General features: G+C 41.0%; 2 protein-coding genes across 9 annotated transcripts in view; one reads left to right on the top strand and one right to left on the bottom strand.

Moving 5' to 3' along the window:
- Positions 1 to 362: 362 nt before the first annotated feature.
- sec24d (SEC24 homolog D, COPII coat complex component) lies at positions 363 to 20,867 on the top strand. The gene is made up of 23 exons (XM_075451696.1): positions 363 to 449; positions 1,572 to 1,778; positions 2,489 to 2,591; positions 2,872 to 3,008; positions 3,169 to 3,738; positions 5,344 to 5,465; positions 5,617 to 5,728; positions 6,636 to 6,763; positions 8,586 to 8,724; positions 8,823 to 8,938; positions 9,842 to 9,966; positions 11,167 to 11,358; positions 11,760 to 11,853; positions 12,584 to 12,700; positions 13,297 to 13,467; positions 14,977 to 15,073; positions 15,182 to 15,327; positions 15,425 to 15,563; positions 16,238 to 16,356; positions 16,446 to 16,625; positions 16,711 to 16,902; positions 17,074 to 17,163; positions 18,995 to 20,867. Exons 2-23 carry the CDS (start codon positions 1,628 to 1,630, stop codon positions 19,133 to 19,135), a joined length of 3,381 nt encoding a protein of 1,126 aa, XP_075307811.1. The 5' UTR covers positions 363 to 449; positions 1,572 to 1,627; the 3' UTR covers positions 19,136 to 20,867.
- Positions 20,868 to 21,239: 372 nt separating this feature from the next.
- Positions 21,240 to 24,943, bottom strand: part of kcnip4a (potassium voltage-gated channel interacting protein 4a) — a 141,640-nt gene continuing 137,936 nt past the window's right edge. For 7 of the 8 annotated variants that reach the window (XM_075451702.1, XM_075451697.1, XM_075451699.1 and 4 more), the window contains 4 exons: positions 24,819 to 24,926; positions 23,064 to 23,168; positions 22,909 to 22,971; positions 21,240 to 22,823 (listed from right to left, as the gene is read on the bottom strand). In XM_075451702.1, coding sequence (XP_075307817.1) covers positions 22,776 to 22,823; positions 22,909 to 22,971; positions 23,064 to 23,168; positions 24,819 to 24,926 — 324 coding nt within the window. In that variant the 3' untranslated portion in view covers positions 21,240 to 22,775. Of the gene's footprint in view, positions 22,824 to 22,908; positions 22,972 to 23,059; positions 23,169 to 24,818; positions 24,927 to 24,943 lie in introns of those variants that run through there. The other variant, XM_075451704.1, reaches the window with a different exon arrangement.

Consider the following 24,943-nt stretch of genomic DNA (forward strand, 5'->3'; position numbering starts at 1 on the left):
ACGTGTATGGACGCCCTGGGTTTCACGCATGCGTACATCGCAGGCAGGGAGTCAGCCTATCAAGGCACCTTTTAGCACATTGCTAAAACCAGAAGCAAGATGTTAAACTCTTCGTCGTAAAGCAGAATTTCAAGGAAAACATTGAATTAAAAAACACGGTTGCTTTATTTATTCACAAAGGGAAAATTTAGGATATGTGAAGTCTTGATTTTGGTTAACTGTAATGAGGTTTGCTCCGTACAAGTCCTGTAAGAACCGTTGTTTTCCGTTAATTGTTTTATTCTGAAGTGGCCTACCGGAAACACTATATAAGTGTGAGGAGCCTTAAACAGGGGGGGAATTTTCGTCGCTACACCAACAGAGAGACCGGTGCTTTGGTTGAGTTTGACGTGGCACTCTGCTTTCACTGAGAGCAATAGACAGTGAAGAGGACTCTGCCCACTATTCAGGTAAATAATATGAACAAATTGAGACCAGTACAGCTCACATTATTCTCTCAGATAGTTTTCAATCTGGATTTTTATGTTTTTCTACGTTTGACTTTAGTGTGCTTCAGTTTCAAATTAAAACTTTGTAATTTCCGTGTAGCTAGCAAGATGTATGTGGACATATGTGGTCATCATGGTGTCATGTTTTTATTCATCACGCATTAGGCTTAATGTTACAATCATAAATGCTGCCCTAGTTATGAAGAGGCAAATGTGTGAGTCCAGCTGGACCTGGATTAAGGAGACGCAACGATGCTCCTTTCTTTTAGCCTTCATAACGGTCTTTGACGTGGCATTTTTCGGAAGTTGCTGATGATCCTCAGCACCACCATTATATACCCCCCCATGCTTTTTGGTAGCGTGAAAAGTGTCAAAAAGCTTTTGTTGTGATATTTACGAGATTTTTTGAAGATGTCAATACGCATAGTTTTAAAAGTTTATTGGTCTCAATCAGTTTACGTCCCAAACGACAGTAGAAAATATCTCAAATTTTAAAACCTATTCATGCAGCCAGAATAAATATAAATATTTGAGGGAGCAATGCAGACTGATTTAGGAAGTGATGATTCAAATGCTGTTGTTAGAAATGGGCAACGCGTGTTGTTCGTCACTTGAACCGAAGATAGGCAGCTTTATCTCTCAATTATCTCTCAATAAGCAATGTCAAAGGTCTGTTACACAGTGTTGGTGATTGCACAAGGTCGAAAATCAGATGTAGTTGGTGTGGGTTGTAAACATTCGAGATTAATTATAGAAATATAAATGCTTGATGCTAACAATCAAATAATTAGTCAGTATAGTGGAATACGAAAAGCAAACACTAAAAAACAACAACAACAAAAAAGTAATGAAGACAAAGATCAAAATATGTAAAAATATTACAATTTAGAAAACCAAAGAGAAGATTCATCCAAATATCCACTGCATTGGGTGCTGAAACTAATGACAGTATAAACAGCATAAGGCAGAGGGGCCCGGTGCTCGAAATGTCACAACAGCAAAATAAGATTCTTTATGGCAACTTTTTTGTGTGCAGATCCATTTGCTCTTTCTTCTTAAGCTTTAAATGTTTCACCCCCACAGGTTGTCAGAAGTCTGTCATCTTGGTATGAGAAGGCAGTGACAGCCATCCCATTAAGATGAGCCAACAGGGTTATGTAGCTGCACCCCCCTACTCTCAGGCCCAGCCAGGGATGGGGGGCTACCAAGGTGGATTTGGAGCTGGTTCTGCACCGCCCCTCTATGGACACTATGGAGGGCCCCCTCAGGCATTCAGTGCTCCACAGACAGGTACAGTGAACTTGTTCTCCTCGTCATTAGCTTGTTTGGCCCTCAGTTAACAACTTTAGTATTTCAACCGAAATAATTAAATTCCAGCTCATGGCATTAGTATTAGCAAATAGCATTTTTCTCCTTTACATCAATTAAACTACACAATTTCAATATGAACCATTGGCCTGATCTGATTATTTTCAAATAATGGGCATAAAGTGTATGTTTTTCAGAACTTGAATGCTGGCTCATACTCTGCTAAATTTCTTTCATATTTATTATTGGTGCTTGAACTTTTATTAGAGAGTTTGCATGTCTGGCCTTTAAATAATTACTGTGTTATACCACTGACACTGCCTGCATGTGCCAGATAATATCAGGACAAAAGTAGTCAAGTTTTACTGGTTTCACTTTAAAAGTGATGTTTGAGATAGCTACGCATGATTGAAGTCCATGAACAAAAAAAAAACAAAAAAAAAACAAGCTTGTAGGTCCTACATCCTCAGTAGATCTACTGATTTCTTTTTTTTTTTTTTTTTTTTTTTTTTTTCGGTGTTGAGACAAGAAGGCCAGGACAACATTGAAATCACAGTAATGCTTTCTTGACACCGACATGAAGATTCTTTGCGACCAGCTGTTATTTTGGTCAATTGATCAACAAGCGTCGCCCTCCTGTAAATATATAAACGCACCACATAAATACGCATAATGTTTGTTTCTCACAACAGGTATGATGAAATCTCCAGTTTCCTCATCTGCTGGAATGTCACCGCCTCCAGTGTCCAGTCAGTACAGTCCAAATATCCAGCAAAACGGTGCTCATCCACAAAGGTAACAATCTACATCAAACAGAAGCTGGTTTGAAATGCATTTTGTTAGTTTGTTTTTCGTTTTTAGTGAAATCAACAGAGGAAATCAGCTTTGTGTTTAAAAAAAAAAAAAAAAAAAAAGAAAAAAGAAAAAAAAAGGGGGATGAAAGTTCACTGTGTCTGACTGCATAAAGTAAACAGTACAGATAATTGTAGCTTTCACGCACCATTGAGACTATTTACTGTTAAAGTTTTATTAACAGACTGTTGCAAAATACTAACTATGTTCTTATATTGCTCAGGTACCCTGCTCCACCAGCTGTATCTGCTCCTTATGGTCAGCCTCAACACTCACCATTCAACAGCATGGGCTCGTCTGGACCTCCACCAGCACAGCAACTCACTAATCAGATGAGTGCTATGAACATGGGGAACTATGGTAAATTATCTATGTCCTGATTTGTACTCCATACAGATTATAAAATATGTTGATGGTAATCATTTGGTGGCGGGTATGAGACTGGGAGTGGAAAAACAACCGCCGTTTCTCACTAAATTCCTCTTGAGGCATCTCCTAATTACATTTTTTGATTTTATAGCTCCAGGTCCCATGCAGAGCCCTCCTCCTCCAACTAGCCCTGTTGCCCAGCTGCATTTCCAAACACCACCTCCTCAAGCAATGGGTCAGCCTCCAGGGCCACAGTCACCCCACATGTCCAATGAGATGTCTCCACAACAGTCACTTCCAGCAAGCATGTCAATGGCAGGTCCACCAATGGCAGGTCCACCAATGGCAGGCCAGCCGATGGGAGGCCCTCCAATGGGAAGCCAGTCGATGGGAGGCCCGCCAATGGGAGGCCAGTCGATGGGAGGCCCGCCAATGGGAGGCCAGTCGATGGGAGGCCAGTTGATGGGAGGCCAGTCGATGGGAGGCCAGTCGATGGGAGGCCAGTCGATGGGAGGCCAGTCGATGGGAGGCCAGTCGATGGGAGGCCAGTCGATGGGAGGCCCGCCGATGGGAGGCCAGTCGATGGGAGGCCCGCCAGTGGTGGGCCCACCGATGGCAGGCATGGGAAGACCCTTCTCTGGGCCATCACCTCCAGGCCCTGGAGGTTTTCAGCAGCCTGGTCCTGGACCTGCTGGTTCTCCAGGGTATCCACAGCAAGCAGGTACAAAGTTTAAGTGCAGTAGTCAAAGGTATCTTTCATGTGAAACTCTTTTTCTGAGATCATCTTGCATAACTCTCAAGTCAAATCGGTTTTATTTATGTAGACCAAATTAAAGCAATCACCAAGGGAAAAAAAAAGAAGTCTCAAAATCACGTGACACAAGTGCATGGCACCTGAGATGAGCATTTCCCTTTGATCTGAGATGCTGGGGCTGTGTCTGCATGACACCCTAATTGACAGATCTCAGATCAGCTCCAATTAAACACAATGGTCAAACACTGCATACAGCTTAGATATGAAATTCCCAAAGAACTCTGCAGAAATTGAATATTTTGGTCACCGTGCGGCTTTGAAATAAGACACCAACATTGTTAAATTGTGCAATTTACTATTTTCACGGCGTGTAAATCCTGCTGAGCACTTGTCAGAGATATCAGCACAATGTAAGCACACCAGCAGGGAAGGAAGAGCCTCAGTCCGCAGCAGCACATTGGTCATCATAGTTACAACTGAAACTTCAGTTCTCTAAGTTGGTGTGGAGCCTCGAACCTCCTTGCTGTGCTGCTGGCTCATCACAAATTAAATCCACAGTGTGTGTTAACTCCAGCAAGTACATGTACATGCAGCCCCATAACAGCATGGGACAAGATTGTTAACTTGGCCCCCAATCCACTGAGGTCAGATCTGCTTCTCCGAGCGGGTGTGTCACCGGATCTGTGGTGGTGCCGCGTCACAGCTTCACTCTTCACAAAATTAATAGTTTTTCTTGTTCTCATTGTTTTTTTTGCAGTTTGAATTGACAGCCCAAGTTCTGCAAATTTTGGCATGCAGAGGACGAGGAGGGGTGGTCTGATTCATAGTCCAACTCTAAAATCTAATCAAACAGTTCTCTGCATCTGAACATGTTTCAGCCAACTATTGTCGAACACGTATAACATGTTTTCATGCACATATCTGAATATGCTTTACGCAGATTTTAAATGGAGACGACAGAATGTAAAATCCTTTCATGAAATTGATTTAAAACAGCTCTGCGCACAGCTCTACAGTTTGCATTGTATCCAGTAAATTCGCACCAGCAACCTACATATGTTTTATGGCATGTTGAGTTTGGTGCTTTTGAATACAACTTTTCAAACTTCAGAATTTTCTATTTAGTGTCTAAGCTTTTTTTTTTTATGGTTAAAGATTGTAATTTCTGAATGCATCATAACTACAATGGTAAGAGGAAGATTGCAGTCAATCACAGAAATCAAACATATTTTACAGACTGTTTCACAGCGGTCACTTTCTGATAAACACATCCACATCTCGGTACGGCCCAGTGGGAAGTTGTTTTGTTGGTGGACTTTATCTGAAAGTCTACATTCTTCACTTGTGGTGCCTGAAGGTGTGTATTGACTGCTATCTGAAGGTATCACTGTTTTTTATGGTGTACACATCCTCTGGCTAAAGTTTGCAGCTCTCAAAGAAAAGAAAAAAAAACAGCAAAATTGGAAGATAAGAGAGAATTACCAGTGTGTTTGTGGAGAAATACACCATCCCACACTTTTACTGGCTCAAGACGTAATTGTGTGATAACTTTAGTATGCCTTTACTGTACAGGTCAGTTTGGGGGGCACATGGCTGGGCCCCAACCAGGCATGCCAGGGGCCTTCCCTGGAATGCCAGGTGGACTGGCTGGCCCACCTCAGAAGAAACTGGATCCTGACTCTATCCCAAGCATAGTGAGTAGCCAATTAATCCTTCTTAGACTGCCAACATGTCCCATTTATTCCTGGCAAAGTTGTGAAAACCTTTTCATATATCTATTGTATATATTGCAACCATTCTTGAGGATTATCTGTTTATCTTTTACACACAATGTGTCTGCTTTAGATCCAAGTTATCGAAGACGACAAAGCAAAGCAAGGGGGACAGGTCTTCAGCACAAACATCAGAGGACAGGTCCCGCCTCTCGTCACCACTGACTTCACAGTTCAGGATCAAGGTAAATAAAGAAAATGAGAGGAACTACTCTGAGAAGTTAAAATGTTTGTAGTCGATGAATCTTTAACCACCAACAGGTTCATCTTCAGTTAGATACAGAAAAAAAGGAGCTCTGCTTTAACCTAAGTGTGGGAAAGTTATTTAAAAAATATATATGTGACCTGTTGAGGCGTTCATTTGCAAACTTCTGACCTCGATTGTTGTGGTGAGGATGCAGGAAAGGCTTTCTTTTAATGAGTCTTATTTGAGAAGGTGTGGCTTCCTCTCGTCTCTCTACCTTGTTTGTGCCATATTCTTCTAAATCATCCCAAAGTATGTTTTTCTTTTTCTTTTGCAGTCAAACAGGGACTTTGATTAGCCCTTTTAGGGCTATGCCTTAAGGAGTTCTCTCAGAAGGTTTTCTTAGTCTTCCAGGTCAACTCGTCCTCCTTCCCTCCTGTTAGCTGTCATGTCCCCTTCTTACATAATGAACTGGGAAAAAAAGCAACCTCAAAACGCATTGCGATCTGTTTTTTACTGCCCTCTCTTGCTTTGTGGACGTCCGTTATTTATGGTTTGAAAATGTTAGGCAGCTGCGTGGGAGAGCCCGTGGCTTCTGATGTTTGGTAGACAGTTTAAGGAGTCCGTCTTTTTATGTCTATTGATTGATTATTATTGATTAACTGTTCATAACTGACGTTTGAGGTAGGGCTGCCTAAACTTCTTCAGGCCTTTTTGTGTTTGCAACCTGTGTGGTTATTGTCAAACGTATCAGTACTTCAAAGTTTTAAAGATAGTCTATCACTCGTAATGGTTAAATTAAACATTTAAAATGACACTTTTACCCATCTGTCAAGGATAATGGTTGATAGTAGAATTGTGCTCCGTTGTAATGAAAAGGTTACTGATGCTTGTCTTCGTCAACGCAGGAAATGCCAGTCCCAGGTTCATGCGCTGCACCTCCTACTCACTGCCGTCCACTGCTGAACTGGCCAAACAGTGCCAAGTGCCTCTGGCTTCCATCATTAAACCCTTTGCCAATTTGCCAAAAAATGAGGTAAGTCACGCTTTTGCTTTCAACGTGCGTCATCGAAAGAACAAAAGTTCTGTAATACCAACGATACACAATTATGTGCCATGGTTCTGTAAACTAAGATAAAAGTCAAAGGCTGCTGTTATCTCTTCTAATGTCTCCCTCAGTGTTCGTGTTGGTGAACCATTCATCACACACTCAAACATCCACAGACTGCTCTGTGTTTTTGAAATATACATTGTCATCACAGCAGTGACTCATGAGACTGTTTTTATGTAGCAGGAGCACTAAATAGCAGTATCTCCCATGAGGGGTGTTCTTTTTTTCCTTCATTTTATGAAGCCTCGGTTGAATAAAATAGGTTTTGGTTTTCTGTTCTAATGGCCTATGTGGCTATTGGATACACATTGGAACTTGCTTTTATAAAACAAATGTCAAAATTTAGAAATGTGACGTTTGAATATACTTTGGAGTATATGGTTAGTCCTTCTGTGAAAGAGGTCTCAGTGCACCACCAAAGTTCATCTGTCTTGTGAGTGACCTCCTTTTGGATCATGTGTGGTCCAAGAATCCTCCACTCGCCGTTTCTCAAGCACCATCTGGCCTTTTTAGGCAATGTTAGCGCTCTCTCATCTGGCTTTTAGACTAATTAGCTAATGTCAGATCTGCTGGGAACACTGAAGAAGAAATGTGGTTTATACAAAAGGTATCAAACTTAAGAGGCCGCATATCTGCACCAGAACTTTAAGAAGGAAAATTGAATCGGTGCTCTGAGTTTATACATGGCTCAGAAGAGCATACAATAGTGCATAAATCTTATTTAATTCAACAGGTTTTGCACTTGGAAAACAACCCAAACAAAACTGAAAATGCTTTTAATCTCCCTTCTGAAGTCTCCGGTCGATTATTAATAAACCTGCTTGCACCCTCGCCTGCATGTAGTAGAGCTCATTTGAAGCGAATCTTTTCAGTTTCTGTTTTTTCAAAGCCAGCAGAGAGCCTTAAACAGTGAAAAGAAAAGTTTCTGTCATCAGCAGGCCCTACATATGGTGCTCAGTTCCAGTAACCTGGTGTACAAAACAGATTCATGCTAATCATTTACATGCCACAGTAAATGATGTTCTGTATACATAAGTGCAGTGTGTATTGTTTGGGTGTCATGGAACCACGGATGACTCAGACAGATGATAGATAATGTAACAAGGGAGTGAATATGCGAGTGCAGCAGTATTGCACAGTTGAAGATATGGGAGGCGTCACAAGGAATTCTTGGACACATCAAGTCTTCTAGAAAAGGAAAAAAACCATGACAGACTGTATATCATGTCAGAGATGATGTTCAGACCTTATACAGTAACTACTGCAGTCACACTATACTTTCGGGATAGCGTGAAACAACTTTAAAAGCTTCATAGTATTCTTAAGTATCTGGTTTACTGAAGAATTAATCAGTTAATCAGCTACAATTAATTAAAAATTCTGCTGCACACAGGCTTACTAAGAGTTCAGTCTTTACACTGGCTACCTGCTGGATTTCATATTTGTCTGTATTAGTTTATCAGACTTTATGTAGCTTCACTTTGAAATGCTTACAGCTTTAAAAGCCACTCTGATCAACCACTGCTTCTCTTTGATGTGTTCTCAAAAAAGAACAAGAGAGCATTTTAGAGGATGTGAGAGTAGCTGAAATTATTGATACTTTAGCTCTTTTAAAACACTTTTTAGCTTTGAGGATGTGTGCGTTGGTATGAAATCCTTTGTCTCTTACTTTATATTTGTTTTCAACGTGCCATAAAAACAAAGTTTGATTCTTTGATGCCTTCTCTGCTGATATGTCCTCGCGCAGACTCCTCTGTATGTCGTGAATCACGGTGAGACAGGTCCAGTCCGCTGCAATCGATGCAAGGCCTACATGTGTCCTTACATGCAGTTCATCGATGGCGGCCGTCGCTTCCAGTGCGCTTTCTGCAACTGCGTCAATGAAGGTACGGTATGAGGCGAAAAATGCTGAGATCCTGAAAGTAGGACAAATCTACTGTGTTCAGCCAGAGATGGAATTTTAGTCAATTCTCCCATCATCTAGTGCCCGTCTTCTACTTCCAACACCTTGACCACATGGGCCGGAGGGCGGACTTCTATGAGAAGCCTGAACTTTCCCTGGGATCCTATGAGTTTGTCGCCACTCTGGACTACTGCAAGGTACATAATAACTTCTCATTCTTCCACCGGTACTAAGGACACATTATACAGATAAGTTTAAGCTAACCAGAACAATAGAGACAAGAAGTTAAATTCAGTGATTGTTTTTCTGTGTATGGATGACCTGATTGAAAAAGAAATTGGAATTAATTTATTAGAAATAGATTAACACTTGAAATATATGGGTGCGTGAAGTTTGTTTGATACCAGCACCGCAGGGCTTATTTTTCTCAGGGATCTCTGTTAAAAGGCACCCTGCATTATTCCGCCTGAGCTCATAACATCAGAGCTGCAGGACAAGAAAACCTTTTAGCTCCCTCAAAAATAGAGACACGGACAAGACAGAGATCCAAAACAGCTGTGTATCCATGTAAACAGCTTCAGATTGTCGATGTAAGTTGGCAATGCCGTGTCACTCTACTGGCCTATTTCTGTTCTGTTTATGAGGACTTATAAACAACCTCTGCAGGCAGGTTCATAAACCGAAATCCTGCGAGTTGAGTGTCTTGTCATGGATTGTAGCTGTGGAAACATAACAGTTACTGACAAGCCCCCCACATGCTGCATTGCTATTGCTGTGTTTTCAGGAATACATACCTGCTACACTCTCTCCATCTACACTCATAGGCCAAAGCAAATGAAAATGTATTTGGTGTTTCATGTGAAATCATAGAAACTTTGAGTGGAAAACAGAAGCACTGAGCAACAGTTGGTGAAAATCTAAATCTACGATGAAGACCTTAAACCGAGAATGAATGAAGATAAAAGTGTTGGCTTATCACTTCCACAAGGAACTTTTTTTCTTTAATTAAGTTTTTTTAATTGATTGAAAAAGTTTGTGTCGTCTGTCTTTTTTGCCGTCACTGCAAGAAGAGATTAAAATGGCCTTTTCCTCCCACACAGAACAACAAGATTCCGAATCCCCCTGCCTACATCTTTATGATTGATGTGTCCTACAACAACATCAAAAGTGGCCTGGTCAAACTGATATGTAATGAGCTGAAGACTCTCCTGGAGAAGCTGCCCAGGTAAACATGATCATAGAAAAGGGAAAAGTAATAGAAAGATGGTAAGTATCAGCCATTATGATGACTCGCAGGAATCTGTGCACCTGGGCTTTGCCAATATAATCATTTTCCCATAAACATTACATTCTCAACATATTCATCATGAGCTATTATCTGTTTAAAATGTAAAGCAATGATACAAATCAGACACAATATATCACTCCTAAAAATAGTGCTTTCCCAAAGTTGTAAAAATCAAACCGACCATTTGGAGGGGGCCAAAAAACTGAAAATGCTGGGAAGCAGCACATCCAACACAGGCTTTGTTGGACATGAAAGTAGTTTTGTGGTGAAAACATACTCTGGATTCCAGGTTTTGATTTATCACAGAGGAGAGGATGATGCAGTTTACCTGGTTACTCCTAAAATAACTTTCCTCTCTCTATCTTGTTAGATTCAGCAAAAATATATCCATACTTGTGCGCTGCCATGACCTCATCCTTTAAAACCTTAGCGCAGTCCGACTCGAGATAAGTCCCCCTTCAGCTGTTTTTGACTCAACTTTTGTTTTGCGCAGGCATTAAATTAAACCGACTGGACACCTTGCATATTTTATACAGTCCGTGTAATTTGGTGGTTTTTGCCAAAATGTGTGTTTAATTCATCCAAGACCGAGCCTGAGCCCAGTTTAAGTAAATCCAGATGTCGACCAAGTCTTCACATGACTTATTATTTTCTTTTCAATCACTACCTGGTTTGAGATGGAGCATGTAGAATATGCCCTTCTGAATCTGTTTTCTTCCAACACCGCCTGTATCTCATGCTCACAGAGTAGCCATGGAATTGAGGTTAACCAGCAGCGGAGTCTCTTTAAAAGGTTTTCGAAGTACGTGTCCTCAGTCACATCTCATGCACTTTGGTCTGTCAGGAAGATTTAAGTAGAGAGACGTAGAAACGGCTGTTGGCACTGTCTGCAAGGTATGCTTTTAAATTACAAGCATGATGACAGGTTTAGTGTACCTATCAGTTCCTCACCTTAATCCTCAGTGTTCTAGTAAATATCAGGAGATTTTGTGACCTTTATTTCTCTATGTAGTACTTTTTGAGTATCTGCAGAGAAAAAAATGAACAAAGTAGGCAGGCACTATGAGCAAACATGAAGTTTGTAAACCTGTAACACTAATTCCTTGCTTTTTTTTTATTTCTCCTCGTTCTCATCAGGGAGGAAGGTGTGGATAGTTCAGCTATAAAAGTGGGATTTGTTACCTACAACAAGGTGCTCCACTTCTACAACGTGAAGAGCGCTTTGGCCCAGCCGCAGATGATGGTGGTGTCGGACACGGCTGAGATGTTTGTCCCACTGCTTGATGGCTTCCTTGTTAACTACCAGGAATCAAAGGCCGTCATCTACAAGTAAGAAGCATTGTATTAATGATGTGTGCAATGTTTGTGTGGTATGACGTGTGTTTTTTTCCTTTTCCTTTTTAGTACTCCTTCATTTTACTTATGTTTTTTTTCCTTTGTAAGCCCTTTAGCACTGATAGGATTTGATCCAGTTCTGCTGCACATGTGCAGTAACAATTAAGACATATTCTGCAATCTTGCATTCAATCAGTTGAAGGTCGAGGGAACAAATAGAAGATTCTGTCTGCGGAGGGCAAATATATTTAGTTTAGACGTGAACTTTGCTTCTTTGAAGACATTGAGACTTTCTTCACCAGGACACATTAAAAGAGAAACATTTTGAGGTTAGTTAGGGTGGAAGGACCTCAGACCACACTATAACTGTTTCCATTTTTTTTTCTCCCCTCCAGCCTCCTGGATCAGATCCCTGACATGTTTGCAGACTCCAACGAGAGTGAAACGGTCTTTGCCCCAGTCATCCAGGCCGGCATGGAGGCATTTAAGGTTAGCTGCAGGGGGGCAGCTGTTAGTACGGCATGAGACACAGTGCAGCCTCCTGGAAATATATGTGGTTGCTTTGGGTTTGCGTATGGCCAAACGTGTGAAGCATATCATTGCTCAGCAATAGCTCCATATTTGTGTCATGAGTATTTTTTTTTTTTTTTTTTCCCCAATTCTTTTTTTTTTTTTTTTTTATCAATAAATGTGTTCTATGAACTTATGTGATTTGAATCTATAACAAGGGGCCACAGCAAGCTCTGCAAGATATTTTCCATTTTACAGAGCCTTCCAGATAAACAGTGTTGCTTTTGCCAACGTTGGAAGTGAAGTCCATTTAGTTCAGAAAGTTTTTATCTTCCCCCTGTTTACCCAAAGTCCAACAAACTGTTCCACTGATATGACATCAGTGTTAAAGCTCACGACTCAGAGAAAGTTCACACACAACTTTTAATTGGAAGCAGTTGTAATATTACACAACAGCACATAGTCAGTGACTAATTTGTTTGTTCCTGCCCGTTTACTGTCGAATGCGCCACTTTTTGGGGTGTTTTATATAGTCGGAAAATAGCTCTAGAAAGTAAAGATTAAGTGAATTAATTTCAGTATTGGAGTATTTTTAGAGGCTGAATTTTATTAAAAGATTCAAACAGCTCACCAGGAAGGAATGACGAATTACCTCAGTGAGATCCTCTTTGGAAATAGTTTTTTCTTGATTTTTCTCTTGTCCTTCTAGGCAGCGGAATGCAGCGGAAAGCTCTTCATCTTCCACTCGTCCATGCCAACTGCTGAGGCTCCAGGCAAGCTGAAGAACAGAGATGACAAAAAGTTGGTCGGCACTGACAAAGAGAAAGTGAGTAGCTCTTTGTGTTAAGTTAGCTTAAGCTGGGGCAGTCGGTGGCGTAGTGGGTTAAGCAGGCGCCCCATGCACAGAGGCTACAGTCCTCGCTGCAGCTGTCCCCGGTTCGAGTTCCGCATTGCAGTAAAGTCCCGCGGCTGCATGTCATTCCCCCTCTCTCTGCCCCTGCTTCCTGTCTGTCTTAAACTGTCCTGTCCATTTAAGGCATAAAAGCCCCCCAAAAAAAGTTAGCTTAAGCTGTGCAGCTTTTTCTGAACTGTAAAGACAGAGCGCTGGCAGCTGTGCACTGAGGGAAAACATGCATGTCTGGGCTCAATCTACTTACAGTAAGCAGAGGGATTTGTTGCTTTTTTATGACATAATAAAATGTTAGCTATTTTTCTTTTTTGTGGGGAAGGTTTTTATAAAAATGCAATTTTTAATTTTTTTAAATAAACAACCTGTAGTTCTGATCTGCAGTCTTGGATTATTCTGAAAGTGTGTCATAAGGTGCAGTACGTGCTACCTTTAAGCTTCATCTAAAATCTGAGAATATGACCAAAGGTGATTCCTGACTTACCCAAGACTGATTTCTCGTTATCTATCCACAGACCCTGTTCCAGCCACAGAAGGGTGTGTTCGAGCAGCTTTCTAAAGAGTGTGTGACACAGGGCTGTTGTGTGGATCTCTTCCTTTTCCCCAGCCAATATGTGGATTTGGCCACCATGGCTGATGTGCCTTCTCACACTGGAGGCTCTGTCTTCAAGTACAACAACTTCCAGGTAGCTGCCATGCCGATTTGCATTTTGCATAGAGCTCTCTCACAAAGGTGGTGCAAGCAGACACATAAGGGTCATCAGCAAGTGACACATGCTACATTTAATCTTTTATTTTCAAGGGATTTGAAGCGAGCCGGATCCACTTTATGCGTTTGGGAGAGCACATGCAGTCTAATATAGAACTGTCTCGAAGGAATAATGCAACAAGCATGGGAAGTTGCTCCAAACTGTACAAACAGACCACAGACTCAAGCAACAGAGTTACACACACAGTTTTTTTTTTTTTTATCCCTTTATTTTACTAGGAAAATAGACCCGTTGAGATTAAAAATCTCTTTTACAAGGGCGTCCTGGCCAAGTGGCAGCACAAGTTACAAAATTAAAATTTCCGTTGCATTAAAATAACAAATCAGGTAAAACAATAACAAATCAATTAAAACAATTACAGACAAGGAACTCGGTCTCAAGTGTTCTCATCCTGGAATTAAAATCGCTCAAAGGAATCAGTTTCGTTCATTTCAAATCCTTTTGTAAATTGTTCCATGAGGTAGAAGCAGAAAAAGCAAAGGCCCTTTTTCCCCGTTCTGTACGAAAACGGGGAACAGAGAGAAGCAAATGGTCATTGGAACGCAGACCAAAAGTGCCAATGTTCTTTACTGTGATTAGGCTGCAGATGTAGGGTGGCAGTAGTCCGAGTATTGCCTTGTATATAAAAGTGTACCAGTGAGTGAGTGTCCTGGTAGCCAGTGCAGGCCATTGTACTCTGGCATGTAGTTCACAGTGATGGGTTAGAGCCCTACAGTTAGTGATGAACCTCAGGGCAGCATGATAGACAGTCAATCTTACTCAGGCATTGAACTGAAGCGTTCATATACAGGAGGTCTGCATAGTCTAAAATGGATACAAAAGTTGCAGAGACAAGGCGCTTCTTAGCATCAAAGGAAAAGCAGAATTTATTTCTAAATAAAAAACCTAGTTTTAGTTTAAGTTTCTTTACAAGGTTTTCAATGTGGGCTTTGAATGTCAGCGTGTCATCAAGCAAGATACCAAGATATTTATACAAATGTACCACCTCAATTTCATTTCCCTCAAGGGTGAATATTGTGGGGATGTTTAACAGTCTTTTCCTTGGCTTTGAAAACAACATTTGCTTAGTCTTATCAGCATTAAGTAGTAATTTTAGCTGTAGAAATGTGTGCTGGATCACATCAAAGCCCTTCTGAAGTGATTCAACAGCATTGGCAGGGGATGACCCAAAGTAGTAAATGATTGTGTCATCGGCATAAAAATGCATATTATTATAGTATAAACCTACAGTAAATAACTTTATGAAGATGTTTCTAAGACCGATAAATGTCTACATATCAACCCAGTCTTGTTTCTAGTATCTTGTTTTTGCCTCTGTTGGTGTTTCACAGAGTTGCTTATGTTAAGATGCACTCATTTACCTCCGACTGCTTTTCCTTGACCTGAGACCAAACCGTGCCATTGCTGTTATTTGCTGGTTCACAGATGGAGGCAGATGGGGAGCATTTCCTGAGAGACCTGAGGAAAGACGTCCAGAAGAGCATCGGATTTGATGCCATCATGCGTGTTCGTACCAGTACAGGTAAGAAACAACATCTGTATGTTCAGATGAAGCGGAAAGTTTTGGCTCCCAGGATTTTACATTACAGTTTGTGTGTGTGTGTGTGTGTGTGTGTGTGCCATCCCTCAGGCTTCAGAGCCACAGACTTCTACGGTGCCATTCATATGAACAACACCACAGATATAGAGATGGCAGCCGTGGATTGTGACAATGCTGTGACGGTAGAATTCAAGCATGACGACGCGCTCAGCGAGGAGACGGGGGCGCTCATTCAGGTGGGGTCTTTTAAACTTTAGGGAACTAAAATGTGTTTTCATTTGATTTATTTGTTTAGAACTTGTGTTCTGACTTTTTTTTTTTTTTTCTCCCCAGTGTGCCCTGCTGTACACCACCATCAGCGGGCAGCGGCGACTCCGCATCCACAACCTCAGCCTGAACTGCAGTTCTCAGTTGTCGGAGTTGTACAAGAGCTGCGAGACCGACTCACTCATCAACTTCTTTGCCAAATCAGGTAAGTTTCCACTTACATTTTAAGATGGATTTTGGTAAACCTGAGAAGTGTGGTGCAAAAATAAACAAATGAAAACTAATGAGGAGCCTGCGGAGGCTATTTCTTTGCCGAAGCTGGATACTGTCTGGTCTGATCCGGAAAACACTGAGGTGGGAAATGAAGAGGACCACATCAGCTACTGTTTCAGCTGGGAGTTGGCAGGCTGAGGCGGTTTATGATCAGGCACTGTGAATTTTTTTAAATGGCGGTCGAAGCACTTTTGTCACATGCATATGTGACGAAAATAGATCCTTTTTTGGATCTTCAACTGACTACATGACATTTAACATTAAGCAGTGCATGCAGACACAAGCAACGAGGGAGTCATTCCATAGTTGATTATATTGCAGTGGAGCCACGTAGTTTGACCTTTGTTGAATTTACCACATGTATCTCCTAATATTCTATCAATGCTCAGTGAATTATAAGCAAAAATAACTTGTGGAAATAAGGACCATGTGTTTTACATGATACTGCTCCTCCTCTCCTCCCTTTTGTGCAGTTTATTTTTGTCCTCACTGACCATTTTTTGTCTCCTTATCATAAACCAGCTGCTTAGTCCCTCTGCTCATTTATTTATTTTCTTTAACTTTTTTTTTTTTTTTTGTACTTACCTACTGTCCTCTCCACTTCAGCTTACCGTGCCATATTGAACCAGCCTGTAAAGAATGTCAGGGATATCCTGGTCAACCAGACAGCCCACATGCTGGCCTGCTACAGGAAGAACTGTGCCAGCCCCTCAGCCGCCAGCCAGGTCAGTGCAGGATGACACCTGGAAAGGAAGTTTGTTAGATTTGTGTGCCATCGGTCAAAAATTAACAGTAAACTTTTGTCCATATGTAGCTTATCCTTCCTGATGCCATGAAAGTGTTCCCAGTTTACATGAACAGCCTGATGAAAACAGCTCCTCTGGTGGGCAGCACAGAGCTCCCCACAGACGACAGGGCCCACCAAAGGCTGTCGGTCATGGGCATGGGGGTGGAGGACACGCAGCTGCTGCTATACCCACGCCTAATCCCAATGGTAGGACGTGAACCAGCACTAAATAAATAATGAGAACTAATCAGAACTGGCTAACTGACCCCTGCACTGTCCCTTCTTTTCCCAGCACAACTTAGACGTTAACAGCGAGGTGGCGCCTGCACCTGTGCGCTGCTCAGAGGAGCGTCTTGCAGACTCTGGCATGTTCCTGCTGGAGAACGGGCACGCCATGTTTCTGTGGCTGGGCCAAGCCAGCCCACCAGACCTCATCCAGAGCATTTTCAACCTGCCCTCCCTCGCACACTTGCAAGGACACATGGTCAGAATTCATTTGATCACACTGCAGATAAAATAGTTTCTGCTTGTAGAGATATCAGATGAGACAGTTAATCTCTTTGGTGCCTGGCAGAACTACATTATGCCAGGAGAATGTCTGCATGTTTCCTGCATGTTTATTTAGTTGTGTTTGACTCGTGTTTTATTTTTTTAGAGTGCGTTGCCAGAGCTGGACAACCCCTTGTCAAAGAAGGTCAGATTGATCATCTGTGACCTTCTTGAGAAGAGGCCAAATTCTATGAAGGTAAGATTTGTAACACAGCAACACATTATGGAAATCCTCGGAATCCACAACCATTTTCCTTATTCCTCTTCATGATCAAACAGGAATAAAGTACTTGAGAAGATGTTACTTGAAAAGAGAACACACTGAAGCTGCAGCTGAAGCTTTTTTTGAGGTCTGCTGCCCTCTAGTGAAACCGATGAGGAAACGCACTGCATGTTATTCCCATGATCTGCAGAGCGCATTTAATCAACTCAAGAATGCAAGTCCTATCACTGATTAATGACCCTCTTGCACTGCAGGACCACTGCTACTGGGAAGTTAAAATTAAGCAATTTTGTATGCTTAAAATTAAGCATACAAAACTATTAGAATAATGATATAATTTATTCTGATTATCGAATGCTTTTTTTTTTTTTTAAGTTTGAGGACTTGAGTCCCAAAAAATCTTTACTTTGAACAGTTAATACGGCAAACTAAAACTGAAATAACATCATTTACATTCTTAATTTTACTTTATCAGGTTTGTTTTATTTTTCTAATTCTGCATATTCGAGTTGAAATGAAGACAAAAAAAAAGGGGCGGATACCATAAAAAGATTTGGGCCAACCGCAGAGATTTGAGATCGGAGCTTGACGTTTACTTTTATCTTTATGTCCCAGACCTCGATTTTCAGGGCTATGGCTTGTCCGCTGTGAGAATGACGAAAGGGATGGTAATGGATAGTTCATAGATTTGTAAAAAATCTGACTCCATAACCATGAATCAACAATCAGCAGCCATTGGCTTGTTTCGAGCTGGAGCCTACCTCTTCCACAGAGCTAACGAGAAAGCCATCTTCCAGTGAGGAAGACTTGATCTTCTTCCTGTGAGGTGACCGTGGTAATGACTGCAACGTCATACCTTGCCTTACACTTATGAAGCAAGAAAGGGCTATAAGAAGATGGCAAAAGCAAAAGTGTGAAGTCATTTACAGCTAACTGGAACAGTGGAGGTCAAGTTGAGATCTGAGAGAAGTGCTCAGAAGGTTACTGAACACTGTTGGTGCACTGTGTTCCTGTGCAGTGGCACACAAATGGCAACAGAGGAAAACCTTTCATGTTTGCAAATTAATTTGAAACCAGCCCGAAGCATTTTTGAAGAAGAAAATGCATGCGGATCGATGAGGTTAAAATAGAACTTTTTGGCTGCAGTGAGCAAAGATATGTTTAGAGGAGAGCAGGCGCTGAATTAGATTCTTAGAACACCTCAGCATGGGAGTGAATCGTGATTTGGGGTTGTGTTGCAGCCGGATGAGGAAATAATAGATTCAGTTAAATACAAAACCATTTCTGAAGCAATCGCCAATAAAAGGCCGAGGATGAGACGCCTCAAAATCCATAACATACAAGTTTAAGAGGCAATGGATCCAAACAGCTGTAAATCCAAGACCGCCTGGGTATCTCGCAGAATTAAAAGCCTTTTGAAGAAAGGAGTATGTAATGTATAACCAAATAGGAATGTAAACACTGTTTGTTGCTACAAAAAAGAAAGTGTTTACAAGCCGAATGAGGTGTTAGCAAGTGCTGATCATAGTGGGTGCAAAACATCAGGGATATTCCTTGTGTTGCAATTCCAAAGCTGTGAAAAAGAGGATTATTCTTCCTTCAAATACTTAAGAAATGTTCCACATTTGATTTTATGCCCCCACATTGTGTTGTGTTGTTTGAATACCACTGTATTGTTCTAATTCCATGGATTAGCAGGCAACTTCAAGTAAAGCCAAGTGAAGCATAAAAAAAATGTAAGAAGTTTAGAAGTCACTGTGCTGGAAGAACATTTGAAACTTTGCCCTTATTCTGCCCTGCTCAGCTTCAGATTGTGAGGCAGAAAGACAAACCGGAGATGCTGTTCCGTCAGTTCTTGGTGGAGGACAAAGGCTTGCACGGCGGAGCTTCCTACATGGACTTCCTTTGCTACGTTCACAGAGAGATCAGGCAGCTGCTTTCTTAACCGAACCCTGCTTTGCCTCCGTTTCTTCCTCCCGACTGGCCTGGGAGGAAGACGGCGTCTAATGGACCGTGCGCAGAGCTCACAGGGTCAGTCTCGGTAGGTTTGATTTAGATGTTAAAGATGATCCACAGAGTTTCACAAAGACTTCTGAAAAGAAACAGAATTGGTGAGAGCCTTTTGAGAATCCTTAGCCCAAAGCTGCCTTTGGCATCATTTGATATAGCCACGATATGATCCTCAAATGACCATTGTTCACTTAGGGAGCTTTCTAAGAAATCTGGGGGAATGAATTGGACAACATAACCAGCGTTTCCTGTTTATATAGTGTGATGGACTGACTGGAATGACTTCATTGCCTGAGGCTGAAAGAGATTTTGGCAATAGGTCTATTGTCATAAGCAATGCAAAATCCACTGTGTATTCAATTAGTTCAAATATTTTTGTCTTATTTTAATTCATGTGGTCTGGATTAGACAAAGGGTTATTTGTGAGCGTACTGTCGGCATTCTTTGTTAAACTCACAAGAAGACAAAGCATGTATGGAGTCTCAGTGAATAACTTTAAATGTTTCTGTTATTCCTTCAAAACAAATGCTCAAAGAATACTAACCTCTAAACACCGTTACTACTCTTTTGGCTTTGGGTGCATTATCAAAAACGGAATGAAAAACTAACAAGAACAATAGTGAAACAGGCCACTGGCTGCAAGGACTGAAAATCAGTCCTGTTGTTACACCAAGAGTGTGCCAGTGTGTCCGATTCACACATGCCCCCACCAAAAGTCAGATTCTTTGACCATTTATGGCCGAGTTTCTGTCTTCACGACGTGCAGTGATGCAGAAAGCATTTTTGTTTTAATGTTCCGACTCCACAACAAAGTGAACACAGCTGTTGCTCAACTGTGGACGGACCAACTCTGTGTCCTGACGGAAGAGAAAGAAAAATAAGGAATGCATTCAAAAAAAAAAAAAAAGAATCAGAAGAGAAAAGGTTCAGTTTTTTGGGGGGTTTGTTCAAGCATCAGCGATTCTCTCAACAGTCCGTCTGTAGAAATGCAACATTTTAATTGGTATTCAGTGTGAAGCAAGTTTACCGATTGATCAGCACATTTCATCAAATCTTATGTAGAAGGATTATATTTAACATTTCCGTCACAGGTTTCAGTACTGTACAGTTATAGCGTCATTCTGTAACACATTGCTCGTTTTTATACAGGTACCTGCTTCTGCTTAATTCATGTTATTCATCTGATAAGTCTTGTGTCCGTGTAGCCGACAAAAAAAGCGTTTTTTTGTACATGAAAACTGCAACTTGTGTTTTCCAAATATTACCACCTGCCTTATTATTGGTATAATTATCTAAATGTTCATGTCAGAGAGGTACATGATGAGCAATTCTGTCCATTTGGTGTGTATGCAAACTTATCTCAGGTGATTCCATATCTTAACATTTCTCATTTGAAAGAAAGCAGCGATTTTTGAATCAGACTGGGGAGACGGATGACTGTTTGTGGAGTAGTTTTGGTGCGACATCATTCATCCCCAGCAAACTCGTCTCTAATTAAACATCCGACCATTGGCATTATTATTTTCTCTTTGTTTCAATTAACGTACATTCCATGTTCGACATTAAAATAAAAATTTGAGATTCATTATTTAGATGCAATTCTTTGTACATTAAACATGTATAACTGTACAAACAAAAGTAAAATTAAAGTTTAAATACTGTACAAATGCTGTATTTGATTAATTTTTTTGAGTCAGACATGAAAGCAACATGAATTGTGACCCCCTCCTGTGTAATATCCTGTTGTTACCACAGGGGGCGTGAGTTGACTATTATTTGGGATTATTATTGTTCTACAGCAGAATCTAACTTTGATGGCTCTTCATTATGTTTCACTAAAATGGAGAAGGCAAGTTTATCATAAACAAAACGGCATTAACCTTGTTCTTTCTCGACAGATGTGAAAACACCAGTCTCATCGCTTATTTACAAAAGAAAGATGTTAGAAATGCTTCGAGTTTCTGAAAGAATGTTTTTCCAAATGCTGAGATACCCTGCAGATGTTTGGAAGTGGATGATGATAAAAACGCGCACACACACACAGGAAAATGTCTGATTTACTTTACTAAATCAAACATGCCTCAATGAGATTTTGGCTCTTTGTGAGCGGAACTCCCAGTGTTTTGACATTGCGTGTGAATACTTTTAGAAACAACATGATAAAACTGTCAAATATTGCAAAATCTTCACCACAGACCAACTAATTCTCAAGTAAAACTTTTTACTTCTGGTTAGTTTGATGAAACCTTCCTGTTTCCTTCCAGTAAAAAAGTTAGTGAGAGAGAAGAGAGACAAAGAAAAGGTCAGATGGAACAGTATTTAAGATATGTTGTCCGGAGACTTCTTTCAGTTACCCAGCATTCCTATCTTTTGCCACCGTTTGATGCCAGTGAGGCTGAACAGATGTGGGCAGCTGGACGTTGAGGAGGAGAGAAATGACAAGAGAGACCTCAGCTGATGACCCAAATATAATACAAAGTTTTCATCAACAACCAAATCCCTCTGCCCTTTCCTATTAAAACAGTGAATTTCATGAATAAATCTAAAGATCTTGAATTCGCCCGATGGCGAGTTTTCATTTAATACTGTACAGCTGTCAGTCTTTTGTACAATGACCATAATCCCAAATAAATAACCTAAAACAACTGCCCTGTGTGAAAACTCTTAAACTGTGCTTCAAGAAGAAAATAAAAACATGCCAATAGATGGGTTCTCTACAGGAAATATACATACAGAAGGTTAAATAAAATACACTGAAAGCAGCGAGTCTCTTCTGACAAAGATCTTGTCATCTAACATGTTACTCAAGGTAAATCTAGCTACCTGTGTGCTTCAGTAGAAAGAAATCATCCACATCAGGGTCCGATTTTGACATCAGTTTGACATACAATCCTTGTGTTGTGTCATCTTAGTTGGCAAGTAAACAGGAACAAAGTTGTAAAGTTTCTCATAGAATTCTTATCTAATGCTGTATCTATAATATATATACAATTTAAAATGGTACAATGTATGTGCCCCCCCTCTCCCCCCTCCCCTCTGAATGCTTCCTCCGAAGAGCAAAAACACAGACCACACTGGTTTGATACATGGGGTAAGAACACTCTGGAGCTTAAAGCCAGGCTGGAATGTAAAAAGAAAAAAGACAGATGTGAATCGAGCTCCGATCTTATTTTCAGTATTTGTGATGCTGGAAGAAGTCACAGTGATTTCACTTGGCCATGAATAACAAAGGCTGCAACAGAGACACAGATTAATACATAAATTAACTATCCATTCCTTTAATTAGGGGTCTCTTTTTCAATGTTTTATTCCAACCTCCAGTCAAATTGTTGAGATTTTAAAAATTCAACCTCTCCTTTCTGTAATTCATTTGAGTCATAAAATGTTTAAAAGGCAACTCGTTCCAGAGTGCTCCCACCATGCTGCCTACTCCTAATTGTGGCCCACAGTAATGAACAATATTTTATCTATAGTCAAAAGTCTGCATAGCACACTGTACACAGTATGAGTCCAAGTCAGTAATTGGGTCACACTAAAGATTCTGCTTTCTTCCAAAGCCTCGAGTCAGCCAAAAGTTAGAGAACATTTTCAAAGAGGTGCATCGATCTCATGATGTTTTCATCCTGAGGATAAAAAGGGACAGTGTTATGGGTAACAATTCATTCATGCCAGCAGTTCTAAGACAGATGTGTCAGGGGTCCAGCTTACGTTTTGGCAACAGTCAATGAACTCATCTATGGTTACCACTCCATCTTTGTTCTTATCCATCTTCTGTTGGGGAGAGACAAAAGAGTTGAAAAACAAACTAGGAGGGATTTCTGAAACCTCTGGGACTATGCAATGAACACAAACCACACACATGCCTGAAAGAATACTTCTACGTGTTGACGCGGAGTCTCCTCTTTGAGGACAGGGTACGTGCATTTTCCCATCATGTCGTAAATGGCCTTCATGATGTCCAGCATCTCCTGAGACACACAAAAACTCAAAATGAAAAACATAAAAAGTATGTTCAGGAATGAGTTTGAGATCATTTAGATTTAAACTACTTGCTCCTGGAAGGTTTGTGAATTATCCAGAGTAAGGGGGGATGCGACACAAACCAGCCGCAGCATGAATGTAACATTGCTCATCTTGTTCTAATGCAAGGTTCTGCTGGGATAGACTGCATCCTGGCATTCACAAGATGCCACTTTACACTTACCTAAACATGTTTGCAGACCAGTTAAACCCTTCCATATGCCGATAGTAGCAGCCCCCAAAAAATATTTGGAAAGGTTAAAAAAAAAAAAAAGTCTGAGGGGTTTGGTACGGCATCCAAACTCAACAGATACAAATCTGGTGGAACCTGTGGGAAGCAAGCCAAAACCGTGAAGACCCCACCCATCAAACCACAGGAGGGATTAAACCACGTCACGGTTCCCCGCCTTAACTGGTCAGAGCTGTTTTCTGAAGACAGCCAACTCAACGCTGGGCAGATGGTCTTAATGTTGGGACAAATGTGACAGTGTTCCCTCACTGCGGTTCCCTTCTACTCCTGTCTACTTTGAGTAACGGTAACACTGATGTGAAGTGGTAGAAATTTTTTTTGCAGTTGCAAGATTGACAACAAAAATGAAACTGAGGATATTTTGATGTTTCATTCTCACTGCAAAGTCAGCCTGGAAACCACCGCCCTTATTTTTGCCTGAGTTTGGGAACCAATCACAGAACGGGGGGGGGGGGGGGGCGGCAGCAATACGATGACGACGTCTATGCGCTACACCGAAGCTTGTAGAGTGTTAATCCAACATGGCAGCGGACACAACGTTACCGTTCGATGCAGCCTTAGACAACAAAGCAAGGCTGCTCAATTTCTCCATTGATAAAATAAATTCACAACTCTACAACATAAAAACTCATAAAAAAAACATGTAGAATATAGCATATACTTTGTTGTCTACAGTAGCAGATTAACCCGCATCTTACATTGAAGCTCCCAGATCCAGGAAGTGACGTCGACGCAGCTTTAGCAGCAGAGAAGCTATCAGGCTTGTGTTGATAATAATAAACTCCTGGACTATTTTCAAACTTCCAAATGCATCGTTTTGTGAGTACAGACCATATTTGTACTACTGTAGAAGTTTGGTGTCATGGCATGTGATTTTAGTGTGGTAATTTTGGAGATACTGCCAGGTTCCATTAGCGCTTGTACTAAGCTATTCGGGATAACTCAGTAACTCAGCTGATGTTCAGCCAATATCGGAAAAACTTGGCTGGATGTCACGGTTCAAATGACCCTAGGGTGAATCTACTCCGAACCATCACTTTAAGTAGCTTAGAGCGCAAGTTTACTTTTATTTTACTTTTTTTTCTTGTTCTTCCTCGTCGAATTTCTGTCGTCATCTGGTATAAGTGATACAATTGGCTATGAATCGCGCGCAAAGCAGCATGGGAAGAACCAGACGCCATTTGATAGACATTCGTAGCGCCCAATAAACGGCTCTTGGCATTCGTAAACCACGCCTCAAATTCGAGAAAACGCACACCTAGTTCCCAGACCACCATCTCATCGAGATTGTGGACACGTCAGCCATACTAGTGTCCTTTTATTATCGACGGTGATCAACAACACATACCTCTTTTGTGATGTAGCCATCTTTATTGATGTCATAAAGGTTGAAAGCCCAGATGAGTTTTTCCTGGACTGTGCCTCGCAGGAGGATAGAAAGGCCCATAACAAAATCCTGCAATGGAAACATGA

The sequence above is a fragment of the Odontesthes bonariensis genome, chromosome 19 (genome assembly GCF_027942865.1).
Source record: "Odontesthes bonariensis isolate fOdoBon6 chromosome 19, fOdoBon6.hap1, whole genome shotgun sequence".
NCBI classification, from domain to species: Eukaryota; Metazoa; Chordata; class Actinopteri; order Atheriniformes; family Atherinopsidae; genus Odontesthes; species Odontesthes bonariensis.